Here is a 15,921-nt window from a genome sequence, read left to right as displayed (position 1 = left end):
AATCCATTTGCCACGTACATTGGACAATTCTCAGAAATGGTTGAGAGAGTTTGTTTGACAAAGTAAGCGGTAGAAAGTTGAGATACTTGTTTTCAAAGGTAGGAAGTACAAGAAAAATACAGGAAAATAAATATGACAGTAAAGTATAGATAGCAGATAGGTATTAAAAACAAATACGGGTATAGTGCAGTAGGAATCAGCCAGACACGAAAAGCAAATTGTCATTTTCCGAAATCAATGTACGCACGACAGACTAGCGGCGACCGCCACCTGCTGGTGAAGAAAGTAACTGCCACCAGGCGGAGCAACACCGCGTTGGTCGTCGACTGGAGGAGGTTGGAAGGTGGGCAGAAAGGCAAATCGCAACAGCGAACAGATGTGAACCGGACTACGACCAGAGTACAAGCTGTCGTCTGGACGAAAACCCTGTCATACTACTAATATGTGGCAACCAGCGTCGGAGAGACTGCAGGTAGGATACGACGGCCAGCGATTGCGTTGACTGGAGCCGGATAATCAAGATTGCGCTGTCTTTTTATGTCGTCTGATTCCCAGCGTGATGTGTGAGTATGTGGAGGCTGCTTTCTTCCTGCTGGAGAGACTTGCTGCACTTTGACTTGCCACAGATGTTTTGATTGACTCAAGACATGACCAAAATCGTCATTTTCCCCACTAACCTCGCCGACGGCTTTGTATCTGGTGATACGTTACGTACAGCTATTCACGGCACATCTTACTCACAATTCACAGTGAATGTTTTACACCCCCCCCCCCCCCCCTCATTTTATACCCCCTACCACCACCAAAAATACTAACGTTTCACTAATGCTTAAAATAGTGGCAAAGGCCCACGACGCCTTTTTTTTTTCTTCAAATGAACGTTAACCTCAAGAAGGCAAACATGGGCCTCCCAATCCACACTCAAAACGCCACGATGTTTGGTTAGTTTTTCGCTTCCGGTGTGATATGGCAGCAAGGTGCATGCTCGACAATGTAAAAAACGCTCGTTAATAACTTGCAGTTTGTTAAGCGGGGGGCTTTCTTCGAGTCTCCTACAGACATTAATGCTATCCAGATGTTCGCCTGCCTGTGGACTGACTGCATGGCTGCCAAGTGAACTTGCACAATCCTCTTTTCTGCCCAGACGTCAACAAAATAGAATGATCAATTATTAGTTCCGCAGGGTTTTTTTTGTATTCAGGGTGAGTTGCACTCTGTGGCCGCCGTAAAGTACATCATCAGCTCTCATCTTCAATTTATGACTATATGCACTTCAAGTAGTTACACAACCAGGGAGACATACGTCGCCTAGCAACCGTATTCTGTTACGATCATCCGTTGGACAAAGTTCTATAACTTCACTGTTATCCATATTGTTGTGGTACGCCACATTAGATGAAATCGTCTTTCTTTGAAATTATTTATTTATTTTTTAAAACGCTGTAGGAAGCTATTTTAAATGTAATTACTAATAATACTACAGCTTTGACAACAAAGAGACTGCATGCAAAATTTAAAGCTATATTTTGGAGTAAAATACAAATTTTTGATTTTTGTCTTACTCTATAAATATAACGGCAACATAAATCTGAATTTCCCATCACAACCATCGTCATTTAGAGCATCTCATGTGTAGATAATAATAATGATAATCACAATAACAAAGGTCAAAATATCAAAAAGGGTATCATGCTTTTTTAAAATACTTCCAGTGTTGCCTAAAGTTTCAACTGACCAGATTTAGAGGTTGTTGGCAATGCAGGCTTTTTTTCCCCTGCTTTTGCTTTGACTTGTGAGCAAAAAATTGACATAACAGCGCTGTCTGTATTAGACTACCCCTTGTGACCAATGCACCCGATGTGGGGGTAAAGTGGATTAATGGCATTTGCATTTCTATTGATTGGGAAAGATGACTTGATATAAAAGTGTTTTGAAGTACTTGCGTGGTCATGGAATGAAATACTTTTGCGTACGTGACTCTGAAAATTTGCAGGTGCGAAGGAGACCTACAATATAGCAGGCCTCCCATCTAACAACATTTATTGCACCAATTAACTGCCTCGCACATAAAATAAGGGCCACACCTCAACACCGCGCCACAGCTTGTCATGGTATTGCCCCGCTATGTTCTCTTTTACCCAGTCAGTTTGAGCAGGAAATTAGTTTGTAGAAAGAAAAAATGGGAGCACTGAATAAAATGATCGTGACTTGACTATAGTTGTTATGCAATCTGTTTTGATCGAGTGGTTTGGCAGACAACCTCAGTTTATTCCTTAGTAAAAAAATGAAAAACAAAAACAAATGCATCATTGGATTTAGTATGAAAAAAATCGGTAAGCATATCTTTATAATCGACAACATTGTGGCATATGTTATTTATGGAACATTCTCAGACTGAGCTAATGTTTGTTTTAGCAATATAAAATCAATGTTTTAAAAAGTTGCAATAATAATAAATAAATGTCATTCCCAGAATAATCCAAATGGATTCATAGTTGAGGCCCAGTGACGCTGCAGACTAATTCATTGTGACGGTCTGCCCGTACAACAGCCGCACTGATAAATACACATTTATTTTTCTATTTAACAGCATCAAAAGAGGTGAAGAACCGCATTACAACTTAAGTGCAGCAGCAGGCTCTTGCTAGCTGTGTAACCGTAACGACAGGCCTCCTTACATTGAGAGCCTTCACATCAGTTGAGTCACGGTAGATGGGGATCATATCGCTAGTTGGTCTCAATTTTATTCTATATTTTTTTGTCCTTTGTCTTTTTCCCGTTTTCATCCGCTATGGCAGACAGCCATATTCGCACTGGCTTTGCTCCTCTGTTGCCATGGCAACACCTGATGTCTTGCTGCATTAGAGTCTCATGTTTAGGAAAGGAGAAAAGATAGATGGCGGCAAAGGGGTGTCAAGAGTTTGTCAGAAAAGACAGAGATCTGTTGCAGCAAAAATAAAGTCGGTACGTTCATTAATTTGTAGCATTTCCCTCAGTTCTTTCTCATTGTCTTTTTCCCAAAAAAATCTTCATCATTCTCTTGCTAACCTGCACTAGTCTTGGCACAAGTGCGCTCTCAGACAAAAAATGAATAAAAACACACAATGTTCCTTTTCTTCTTTTTTTTTTTTTTTTTAAAAATCCCTGTGGCGAGCAAGTACGGTTTGTCTTTTCCTGTGTCAGCAGTTCTTTCTTGAGCCTTGGTTTTCCACGTTTTGACACTTAACTATGTGTGACACTTGACAAACAGGATGTTGCTGAAGAAAACGTGGACATGACTTGTCTGGTTCTTATTGCTACCTGTATTTGCATTTGTGTCTGCCTCTTAGTCTTTATTTACCCATCAATTGTGGATGTTGTAGTTTTCATGGAAGCGATTTGAAACATTACAAAAAAAAATGTCACAATTATTGACATGCAACTGCAGTTTCGCTATAAGTAGAAACATCTTTTCACATTGGACCACTGGCAAAGTATCTGTCATTGCCAGTAATCCATCCCTAATTTTCTCCACATGATGATGAATCAGAAAGAGGAAGCCTCAGTGAAAGATTTCGGTCAGAGCTTTCCTCCGCGCCTTCGAAATTGTTTAACAACTACAGACCATTTGCAAACTGAACAAATGCGGATGGATGAAATTTAATCAGTGCAAGTTGGTCCTCTTCTTATAATGTGTGGTATTTTAGTCTCATTGTAAACGGTTCTAAAATACTTTTGTATCCGCAGAACTTTTTGGCACCCTTTTGTTGTGCTACTCACTAGACACATAGCAAGCATGGCATACGATTCAGTCATCCATCCATCCATCCATCCATCCATCCATCCATCCATCCATCCATCCATCCATCCACCATCTATAGCCTACTACGGGTCGCAGGTGTGCTTGTGATTCTCAAGGGCTACCCGGTTGGGCACCTCATTGACGATCTTTGTTCCAGACTAACCCAGCGAGGATTTCGCATCAGTGTGTCCATCCGTCCACCCATCCATTTTCCGATCCGCTTTTCCTCACTAGGGTCGCGGTGGGTGCTGGAGCTTATCCCAGCTGTCTTCAGGCAGTAGGGGGGAGGACACCCTGAACCGGTTGCCAGCCAATCGCAAGGCACACAGAGACGAACAACCATCCGCGCTCACGCTCACACTTAGGGACAATTAGAGTGTTCAATCAGCCCGCCATGCATGTTTTTGGAATGTGGGAGGAAACCCGAGGACCCGGAGAAAATCTACGCAGGCCCGGGGAGAACATGCAAACTCCACACATGGCGGTCGGAGCTGGAATTCAATGAATGAATGAATACCTTTGCACTGTGAGGTCGACGCGCTAAACACTGGACAAACCAGCCGCCGCACCACTGTGCGTGATATTAATATGTACCTATTGTAAAGAGTCACACCATCAGGATGAATAAGCCAAAAAAATGAAACAGATTGTCTCCTAATCTTACGTTTGGACACATGGAAGCACTAATCTCAGTAAAACTGTTTGTCGCAGTGGTCACAGTATATTCATACATTTTTGAAAGAGGCGGGTTATGCCACTATGTTTCCCTACCATGAGATTGACCTGGGAAACTATTTCCTGTACTGTTCCTATAGGTGTGTGTGTGTGTGTGTCAGGGGGGGGGGGGGGGATAAAAGATAAATTTACCATCTGCTACCTGTTAAAGTCATCGTTGCAGAAGGCCGCACAGGACTCTCTCCAAAGACTGCATGCCTGTTCCTTCTTTGCAGCATGTCATCAACTTTCAGTGCTTGCATTTTAGGTGTAGACTTGCCTTTATTAGCCTATATTCCTACGTAGCATCTTTTGAACAATACGTTTATTGTTGACTCTTGGATTTCACTTGTCCGAAGGTTATGTGCCTGGACTCATAACTGAAATCCGTGATCACTGTTCATTGAGTGTTTAACCAACGAATCCTGAATCAATTGGAATGGATTGCTAATTGTACTTTTGCCGGAATAAAAAAGAAGCTATTTGCTTGCTAGCGCTTAGCTAACCGGGCTATTTTTGTGTCCCCGCTTTGCTCTGGCGGCATCCAAGAACTCCCGTAATCAAACTCCCTTTGTATGCTGCTGGAACTGTGTGACAGGCCAGCAGTGAAGTAACAAATTAAAAGGCATTGCCGTCAAACCATCTCATCTGAGTCCGCAAATTATGACTCGATTTTTAATTTGCCGTGCCCGCTTGTACCGATGACTCAATTACTAGCCAAACGAATAATCATCGAAATGGATGGTTTGACAGATGGATCTTTAAATTGTTCATCTTATTGTGTAAAAGTTAGGACAATTGAATTTCATTTCGGACTCACTTTCCCATTCAACTCGGCAAGTTGACTGAATGGGTCCTATAAATGTTGGGTACATTTCCAAAAGGCACGACAGCCAAGTTATCGACTCACGTATGGATCGAGGACCGGGTTTGGGCCACCGTTATACTCCACTACCAAAGTTGTGAAACATTTTTTTAAGCTCCTCCCTGTATATTTCTCAGGGATATGCAGTCTTGAGTAAGCTAATTTAGGCCTCCCATTTTTGTTTACCATCGACGCTTTGATCAGTACGGATTAGGCAAGTCCTTCAGACTGCACAACATAGTTGCTGAAATGTAAATCTCAAAACAGAGCTTTTGTGTTTTCTAATCTTAGCTGAGGTTCCTGAGGTTTCCTTGTGACGCCAGCCATTGTGTATTGTCGTGTGCGGACAAGACCTTTGTCTCAAAACCAGTCCAGCACTGATCTGACCATGGAGTCTGCCGCCGTCTGCAAGTCTAAATCCAAAATAGAATCAATAAATGTCATCACTTGATGAGAGGACCTCGGGGATATTAGAAATACAATTAGAAATATTGTGGCTGCAATTCCGAGCGGCCCACCACTCATGCCTTTTGCTCCAGGTAAGGGGTGGGGAACTTCTCCTGCCTTCACTCGGTGCCTGGCCTGACCGCAGGAATGTGAGCCGCTGTCAGGAAGCCGTAAAGTGCTGACGCGGAGGTCAGCAAGCGTTTACACACATGTGGCCTTCACAACTCTTGTCAAATTTTGTTCTTCTCCTTTTTCTCCATTTGCTCCTTGCGCTTCTTCTTGCCGTATATCCCTCTGTTATGATACGCAAACCTCCTTTTGGTTTTCTTTTCTCAAAAAGATTCCTTGGACAATGAATGTGACTATGGCCCCTGTAGTGGTTGCGAGAGGTCCGTCACTCCATCACTGACGGGCGCCGGTTTGCTGACGATGATCAAATGACAGCAAACTAAAAATAAAAAAGAGGGAAAAAAAAGACGGACTCAGGATTGAACGGAAGTGGGTTTTCGTCAGTTAGTATATGTTTCGATACTCCTCTCGGTCCGACACTCAGGGACGACCGTTTTGCTGACGGCTGACAGAAACGCGGCCCGCCAATTTCCATATTTCCGCCCAGTCTAGCGTGTTCACGGGGTGTTTCTTAGAGAGTACTTGTTCGCCGGGCTGGATTGAATATGAGCAGGGTTGCCTCCACGGTTTAATTTAATGCATCCAGATTCTGTCTCGCTCCTTTATTAGTTCCGTTGTCTTGCGGTTGTTTTCAATCAGATGATTTGGGCTCGGAATTCTTGTCCATGAAAATGTCAATTTCAAGTTTTTAAACCTCGGTAACCATGAACAGGCTCGACTGTGTAACGGAAATTACGCTTATTTGGCCTCAAGCTGGGGAGCAAACAGTTGTCTGGTCCAGACTGAAAGTTTGTTCATAAACTAACTGTTAGGGAGGGGCGGGGCCAGGCAGCCTCCTCAGCCAGGGTGCTCTGCACCTCACACCTGAGACTCGTCAGCTCATCACCCACCTGTTGCCTATCTGCTCATTTGGACTGGTACAAATTGACTCACAGACCACTCCCCAGTGCAAGTTCGTGCCGTCACCACACCAGTGGACTCTGTTGCCGGCTCCTGCGGCTTCTTGATACTTGTGCGGACATTTCCTTGTGGACTCCTCGTGCTTCTCCCTGAGTGATTTTATGAAGACTCTTAAATAAACTACGCCAAGTGTTGGCTTCCACGATACCTGCCTGTTGTTGTGTTATTGGCGTCACATCCAAAACCCTAACACTAACCTTTTTTTTCCTCTTTCTCCTCAGCACTTTCAGAGCATGCTGAAGACCAAGTTGAATGTGCTGACGCTGAGAAAGGAGCCGTTGCCCACGGTGATCTTCCATGAGCCCGAGGCCATTGAACTTTGCTCCACCACACCACTTACCAAGAACAAAACCCATGCCGGATATAAGGTAAAATCACATGAAACTTTATAATCCCTTAATCCATCCTTTCCCCCCCGGATTACTAATGCTATAATAGTATTACAACAGTAATAATGCAACTTTTCTTCTGGATACACAAGTTCTATTCATTTCTACAACGTGCTTGACCTAACCTGCTACTGTACCTGGCTATCACGGGCCGATTAAGATGTTTTAGTTTTGTAATGTCCGTTCTTGTAGTCTGGACAAAGTGCCGCGCACGTGACGCAGACTCAACAAGGCGTATGAACAAACAGTAATTTAGAGGCCAAAATCCTTTCATAACTTTGCTGCTGTGAATTGGGAATTTCTCCATTGCGAGATTAATAAAGGTTTTCTTAAATAGATGAGAGTTCAAACAAACCAATGTCAAAGTTCCTTAAATTCATATGTGGACGTGAAGTGAAAGTCAGTCGAAAAGCCCCTGATTGGCACACACACACACACACACACACAGGCATGGCTCACTCACTGACTGCCATTGTGATTATTAATCCACAATCTGTCAAAATATTCATTGAAATCAGAATGACTTTTTTTTAATTTTTAAATCCCAGGCGACAGCAGGTTTCGCTCATTTTTGGAGTGAGTAGGTTCTAACCTTGACAGTTAGCACCAGCGACTTGTTCGCTGTTAGCCATTTCGGTGCTTTTCACCTCGACACACACCTCATAAGTATGAAAGTGAAGGATTCATATTTTTGCACTTTTTAATGTTCAAACTCAGTGTTATTCAGTGACATCATGCGACAAATGGGACACAGTAAAAGAGCGTATTTTATTTTGTTTTTTCATTCGCTGTCGTTTTTATGGCTCAGCAATTCAAACTTGATGCACAGTCATGGTAGCGGGCACATTGTTCAACACCGTTGGCTCTCATTTCCATGAAAGAAGATAAATATTGATATGTCACCTAGGTGAAGGCTGAACAGAGCTGGACTCGATAGCCCTCTCTTCTTGGTGTGAATCCCAACATTCACTTGTAGCCTCTGAGCTCACTGCTCTTTCCAGCGTCGTAGAGGATGGCAAGCTGCGGGTCGCCATGGATACCACTACCACTATTATTTCGCAGAGCACCAGACACAATAAAAGTAATCTCTCCCATCTGTTAGCGAAACCTCCGAAAATGCAAAGCGGTCCTCCTCAATGCCTCCATCTGCTGGCAGGTGGAACATCCTGTCTGACTCACGACCCGTCACTTGCCAGAGTGTCTCCACTTTCAGACATTTTTCCTTCAATGCTGTAATGAGAGAAAACTGAAGAAACAATAGCGGCTTTGCGCCCTCCCGCCCCCGCCATCTGCCCTGCTGACTTTTCATGCAACCGCACAATATGACACCATTAATTTTTTCTCACAGTGTTTTATATTGTGCTTCCGCCATCCCCTCTTCCAGTTCGTTCCTTTCGAGCCCGCAGTCTCATTTTGCAAACAGAAAGGCTGGCTGAGGACTGCTGACATACTGCCAAAGTTAACAGCTAGCCTGGATGAAAGGCCACCTCTCATTTCCCTGCCTGGTTTGGTGCCGTTAAAGCAATCCGCTTCGCATCCGTTGAGACACTGTGCTACTTTTCACTTTGCAGCTAGTCCAGAGTTGCAGCCAGAGACTAAGATTAGTTTGGGCCAGTTTGAATTGCTCAACATCATTCTGTTTTGTTTTAACTCCCTTACTCAGTTTCCCTTGACTTTGGCTCTCATAGTTTTTCTCAGTTGCTCTTGTGCATTTTGTCAGATCAAAATTGAATTTCTGAAAACGACTTGTTCAGTTTTCACGTCATTGTGTCACTTGTGCACACAAAAAAAAAGCTTTGTCCTCATTTCTTTGAACAGGTGTAGCCATATCACTGTCAAGTAAAATTGTCAATGGCGGGTCCAGCTCTTCCATGAGAGCTTGGTTTAGTTGTCCATTCAGAACGTATCACCTCACCAACAAATTATACATACAAATTTGTGGTTTGAACTACAATATCTTTCGAAAGAAAATACCTATTATACGGTGTACTGGAATATTCTGTATAGTGATTCCTTGCGCTCTGCATTTAAGATACCAAAGCTTCTTTCATTTTGACTGACCTACTACTGATTTCACCTAAACCAAAACACTCCGACTAAGTGTTACTCTTTACGCATAAACCCCATGCAACGGGCACACACACACACATACACACGCGCACACACACCAGCGTGCACAGACACTCACACACTCACACACAGCTCATCCATCTTTGCATGCCTTGGCAAGTGGAGCCAGCTGTGCTGCGCTGATTCAATAAGTTTTGAGGAATGTTAACAACCTCTTCAGGAATGTTGCGTTCCCAAGCCGTGGATTCCCAGTCATGTAGGGGGTTCCAGACACGGGGGGCCTTCTGAGGGAAAATGTCAAGTGAGCCTCAGTCTCGGACAGTGCAACATTTGTCTTTTGACTCTTACTATACGGACACTAGTTTCTGTTTGGCTAGCCAGGCAGTAGCTTACATTAGGTTGTATAGTCATGTCAATTTGGTCTCGTCGACAAGTATGTGGTCACTGCAATTCTCGCGATGCTATGTGCCACCTTTATGTCCAGGATTTGCTTGGTGTTTGGTGACACCAACACTGCTCGCTGCTGTCATAAAAAAAAAAATCTATACATTCCTTTGGCAAAAAATCTATTTGTTGAATCCCCTTTCGTGCATTGGGAAGAAGACAAAATATTTCTTTGTGTCATCCATCCATCCATTTTCCAGGGTCGTAGGGGTGCTGGAGCCTATCCCAGCCGTCATCGGGCAGTAGGCGGGGACACCCTGAACCAGTTTACCAGCCAATCGCCTTTTGGAAAAAGGACATGCATGATGACACAGAGGCCGGCTGGGATAGGCTCCAGCACGCCCCGAGGCACTTGTGAGGATAAGCGGATCAGAAAAGGAATGGATGGATCATCGATGACACAGTAGTGATAAAATATTCAATACTCTTGACACTGAGTAGTTGCTTCTCTGGCCACTGTGCAGGAAATTGCCATTGCTGAAAGATCCTTAAATATCGTCTCACACTCCCAGACCTGTGCCTCTAAATTTGTATTTCCCAAAATCTCTCTCCTTTCTTTTCTCTTCCCAGTCCTTTTACCCATTTTCTACATTCTCGATCCTCTCTTCAGAGAGCACCTTTTTGTTTATTTTCCATTGATAACCGAAGCAGCTGCGCCTCAGTTCTGCCCCCTTCCATGGACTCGTATCAGCAGACACCAGCAATGTGTTTCAGTGAAAAGGCCAACATGTTCCTGTCTGTCCTCCTACCAGCCAGCTCCCAGGACTGCGGATGTTTGCTTTGTCTCCCTCTGTGTATCCGTTGCTTTCTTGTGTCATACTTTGCATTTATTTAATCATCTTCACTTCCCATCTTGAAAGAACAACCTTCACTCACTGCCCTCCCCTCCATGCATCCGACTTTTCCTATGTGGCCTTTGTTCATTATTGCTCAATCAACTTATATTTCTCCTCAGATTTCACACGGAAATGTGAGGGTTGAAAAAAAATCTGCACATCTCTCTGTCTGTATCTACCATATCTATCTGAAACTCTAACCCTAATTTGAAACCGTATTTTGAAACCCTAACCCCTTATGATGGCCGATTATTATTCCCCCCCCCCCATAATTGCACACATTTATTTGCACACAAGTGATTGGCCTCATTAATGGTTCTGCAGCGACTGATTAACGTGCAAATCACACAATCCATAAGTGCTGAATGAATAGTCATCAGGTGGTGGTAGTCAGACCTCACGCGAACCGTGCATGAATACACACGCGCCCACACACAAGGTGAAAACTCGCAATGGAAAAGTGACATTTGTTTTGTTTCCTTGACTCTCATGGTTTCCTCTGTTTTTCTGAACACGCTCCGTTTCTTGCAGGCACTTCCACTTTAGGCGCCCTTTCGGCCTTCTTCCCTCACTCTGTGCAGGATTTGTGCAGTCTTGAAAGCACAAGCGTAAGACTGACTCTTGCGAAATGTTAATCATGAGCTGAATGAGGGAGTGCAATGCAGCAGAGGGGATGTGAGGATTAATGAGATGAAGGAGGTGGGATGCGATGTGTACGCCGAAGAAACCAATAAAAGAGAGAGTGGGAGAAGTTTAAAGAAGAGGAGGCAACAGATGAGGAACAAATGTGGAGGACTTTGTAACGCTCTGAGATGATTTAAAGATGCATGCCTGGCTTTCAATCACTTGGAGTACTGCAGATGTGTGCTGGTTGCTGATGATTTATTTCGGGTATCAATTTTAGCCAGAACCTGTGACGAAAGCTGCAGTACAGCAACTATGCGGTTTGACTCGAAGTGAAACTCTGAATCGGGGTTAGAGGTTAGGGGTTGGGGCTCAGGGATAGGGTTGGGGCTGGTGTTAGGTTTAGAGTTTCATGTTAGGGTTTAGGGTTGGGGCTCGGGGCTATGCTTAGGTTTAGGGGTTAGGGTCGGCGTTCAGTTAGGGTTGGGGTTCAGGGTTAGGGTTGGGGCTAGGGTTAGGTTTAGAGTTTCATGTTAGGGTTTAGGGTTTGGGCTCAGGGTTAGGGTTGGGGTTAGTTAGGTTTAGAGTTTCATTTTAGGGTTGGGGCTAAGGGCTAGGGTTAGGGTTGGGGTTAGGGTCGGGGTTCAGTTAGGGTTAGGATTGGAGTTGGGGTTGGGGTTGGGGTTAGGGTTGGGGGTTAGGGTTTAGGGTTGGGGTTGGGGTTAGGGGTTAGGGTCGGGGTTCAGTTAGGGTTGGGGCTAGGGTTAGGTTTAGAGTTTCATGTTAGGGTTTGGGCTCTGGGCTATGGTTAGGGTTAGGGTTGGGGTTAGAGTTAGGTTTAGAGTTTCATGTTAGGGTTTAGAGTTTGGGCTCAGCGCTATGGTTAGGGTTGGGGTTAGAGTTAGGTTTAGAGTTTCATGTTAGGGTTTAGGGTTGGGGCTCAGGGCTAGGGTTGGGGTTAGGGTTAGGGGTTAGGGTCGGGGTTCAGTTAGGGTTGGGGTTCAGGGTTAGGGGTTGGGGCTAGGGTTAGGTTTAGAGTTTCATGTTAGGGTTTAGGGTTGGGGCTGAGGGCTATGGTTAGGGTTAGGGTTAGGGTTGGGGGTTAGGGTCGGGGTTCAGTTAGGGTTAGGGGTTCAGGGTTAGGGTCGGGGCTCGGGTTAGGTTACGGGTTTACGGTTAGGTTTGGGTTTACGGTTTAGGGTTAGGGTCGGGGTGTTGTGAAGCATATTACCATCACCATGAATTTTCAATATTGCTGAGATTTTGGTTTGGTGGTCACTTGTTCATTGGCTGGCAGAGCCACACACGCAGTCACTTGCGGATTGTTATCCACACTTCCCTGAAAGATCCCATTCATTTGAAGTCGTGGTGGAGAAAAGAGGGTTTGCCCTGGCAGCGGCAGACTAAACAGATCCTGTGAAAGCAGGAAAGTATGCTAGGAATAAAATCAGACAAGGGCGTCTGTATACGCTGTCCATTTGACTTACATCCGAACCGTTTCCTCAACATGGACGTACCGGCGACTAATTTAACTTTTTTTTTTAAAGCGGATAGCCTCTTGAGATGCGTCACCTTGTTGTCAAGGTGGTGCCAAACCCAAACATGTCATAACATTTTGTTGTATATGTACTGTATGTATATATATATATGTGTATACACACAGAGTATGTCCTCTTAATATGCTCACATCATCTGCAGCGATGTGTCAAATGTAATAGCATTTTGAGAAAGAATTATGCCCCCGGTTCGACTATAAACACAGACGGGAATGAAAACTATTTGAGCATTTGGCTCGTCAAAAGCTCCTCCTATGTGTATTTTTATAAAGCCATAAAGAGTAGTGTAGCGAAAGGGCACAAGTGAGCCATTATGGGCTGCTTCCAGACTGGCTGAGTTTCCATCAAGAACCGTGTGAAGAACTTCGCAATTTATCCATCTCAATCTCCTCAGTCTGCCGCAGTCCTGGTATGCTGTGTTGTTTTTCACGTTTCTTCTGCTCCAGCCATTGTGGCATAAAGTACCTTTTCCCTTTGCATTCGAGCGCAGACAGCCTTCAACGTGTCCGCGCTGTTCCCAAAGAAGACAGGGAGTTATTGAACCTCAAGTTAACTGACTCCTTATGTTCCGTAACCTACTTTTGCTTTCGACATTACAAACGGCTTATGGTGACTTGCAGCGGTTTTATTGTGTGAATCAAGCCTCCCAAGCTGTCTACGCGAGGTACATGTGGTTTAAAAAAAAAAGCCAAGTATTGGAATCGGTTGGTTTTATAATATAATTTATACCCAATGTGATTTTATTTGCTGTAGGTGACCTACCTGGGGAAGGTGGCCATTTCTGGAACCAACTTCTTGTCTGGCTGCACAGAGTCAGCGGTGGTGGGTCTGGTGGAACATCGCACTCTCGCTCAGCAGCAGGGCACGTGCCCCGCTGGCAGCTCTCTACTGGAGATACGGCCCTTCCAGGTGCGTCTCCACCACCTGGATGGGCACGGCGAGGCCTCAGTAACCATGGACACCTACCAGGTGGCGCGGATCGCATATTGCACAGCCGATCACAGCGTCCAGCCCAACGTATTTGCCTGGATCTACCGGGAGATCAACGACGACCTCACCTTCCAGATGGACTGCCACGCCGTGGAGTGTGAAAGCAAGCTGGAGGCCAAGAAGCTAGCGCACTCCATGATGGAGGCTTTCCGCAAGACTTTCAATAGCATGCGCTGCGATGGGCGCATCCACAAGAGTGGCTCTTCAGATGAGTTTGCTGAGGATTCTTCCACTCCAGAAGATTCGACCCCAGACGATGGTTGAAGTGACGCTGACACAAACACCCGATCCCCATTCTGACAAAACAAGGGGTGAAGGGAAGGATGGACAGATTACCTGCTCTCTCTCATGCTCCCCTTTTACTTTCACGCTGACCATTAGCAGACGAAAAGAATCAATTTGACTGATCTGATCATATTTCAAGTCCCATAAGAATTTTAGTCCAATTTAAAAAATTGGAAGTCACCCGTAAGAGATTGGCCAGATATTTGCATCCCCATGTTCCACAATGTTCATCCTGCACGCAGCGGAGGCACTTGTCTGTGGTCATTCAAGTTTTTCGAACAGCGGAACCACAAACAACAATACCTGATCTTTAAAAAAATGCAGGTACCCAGCAGTAAGAGGCCTCCGACTTTATTTTGGGCCCCAATCCTGAATTGATGAGACAGTCGGAACGCATTCATTTTTGTGCTTGCGCAATAGCCGTTGCATCTTTGGTAAAAGCAAACAATAGTACTCCGTAGTACCGCCTTATCATTTTCATGGTACTTCTTGATCTTCCTCCAACTACAGGTATTTACTCATATGGTACTTAGCTACGCCAGTACATGTAGGACATTGAAATACTCGACGTTTCAATGATAGCTGGAGCGTTTTTTTGTGACATCTTAATCATTCTTGGCTGATTTTTGTTTCAAACGTACCAAAATTCAGGCTTCAACCGTGCCTGTCGGATTATGTGCCTCAACTTCATCGACATTTGTTTTGTCGAGGACCTGATGAGGATGTCTGGCTGAATGCGTGCGGCCGCTTCTTTTTGTTTTATCGCTGTGGTTAGAGACGATTGTGTACAAGTGCTTGTAGCCTGCGTTAAGTAGAAACAGATAGATTCAGGAATGGCGGTAAAAGGATCCTGCGTGAACAGACCGAGGTGAGGACTCAAGCAAACAAGGCACTGTGATCAATTACGGTCCCGTATGAACGTAGCCATGCAACCAGCGAGCCTTCGGAGATCGAGGCTCAGATCTTTTGCGTCTGAAAGTTCAAAAAGTCCAAAAGACTGAATGCTTCTTCACATCACCTGTAGTCATCTCGGCCCCCGACGAAGTCTTCAAGCAACGGTAGTTCTACAGGAGTGCCAAGTCTGTTTACAGCTAACCGCTTGCAGCACTGAGAGTCCAGACCTGGCTCAAGTAAGGCTCTGACAAACAGTTGGGCGAATCAAGGCTAACATGCACACATTCAGCCATACATCGAATTCAAACATACTGTATGTACATGCACATTGCATTGCGCTCCCACTTAATAAGCCTATGTAAATAAAATGTATCACGTTACAAATATTACAGCATAAGTGTTGAGAAGTATTTTAAATAAATACATTTAAAAAAAAAGCTGAGAAATATTGTACGATAAAGCAACAGTGTTATAAAACCTACTGTGAATCGTCAGTGGAGAGCCCGATAAAAGTGATTTGTTGCGTGTGAGCGTGCGTTTGCGTGTGCGTTTGTTGTCCATGTTAGATGAGATTGGACGCAATGTGTGCATGTCCAAGGAGGGAGAAAACTTCTCATGTCTGTTTGAAAGCTCCGACTTGCTTTAAATGTTTGACAAATGTTAAAACAAGTGTTTTCTATACAGTGTCTGCAAAGATCAAGAACCAGTTGCATATAAAGCATTTTCAAAGACCAGTCATGTGATGTGTTCTGTTAGTCCCCCCCCTAAACCACACATCTGTCTGCCCTTCTTACTCATCGTTTTTGTGTTGTGTGAAGCAGGACAAAAAAACAAATGATTTTCCCCTTTATAGTAAGCCAATATTCTGCCAAGTTAGAAATACAACATCAAGTCACTGATGTTGCACAGACATGTTGCATTATCTCCAGATCTTGAT

General features: G+C 44.4%; 1 protein-coding gene across 3 annotated transcripts; it reads left to right on the top strand.

Annotated features, from left to right (window-relative positions):
- Positions 1–302: 302 nt before the first annotated feature.
- Positions 303–15,718, top strand: pid1 (phosphotyrosine interaction domain containing 1). 3 transcript variants are annotated; one of them, XM_052077925.1, is made up of 4 exons: positions 303–472; positions 7,118–7,264; positions 13,569–13,724; positions 13,785–15,718. In XM_052077925.1, exons 1-4 carry the CDS (start codon positions 443–445, stop codon positions 14,067–14,069), a joined length of 618 nt encoding a protein of 205 aa, XP_051933885.1. In that variant the 5' UTR covers positions 303–442; the 3' UTR covers positions 14,070–15,718. The 3 variants fall into 3 exon arrangements, with proteins under 3 accessions (XP_051933885.1, XP_051933883.1, XP_051933884.1); XM_052077923.1 differs by having other exon boundaries at positions 13,569–15,718; XM_052077924.1 differs by having other exon boundaries at positions 346–563; positions 13,569–15,718.
- Positions 15,719–15,921: the final 203 nt, after the last annotated feature.

This window comes from Hippocampus zosterae, chromosome 10 (genome assembly GCF_025434085.1).
Source record: "Hippocampus zosterae strain Florida chromosome 10, ASM2543408v3, whole genome shotgun sequence".
NCBI lineage: Eukaryota > Metazoa > Chordata > Actinopteri > Syngnathiformes > Syngnathidae > Hippocampus > Hippocampus zosterae.
Note: the sequence above shows the minus strand (reverse complement) of the source record. Positions and strands in the feature narration are given on the sequence as shown.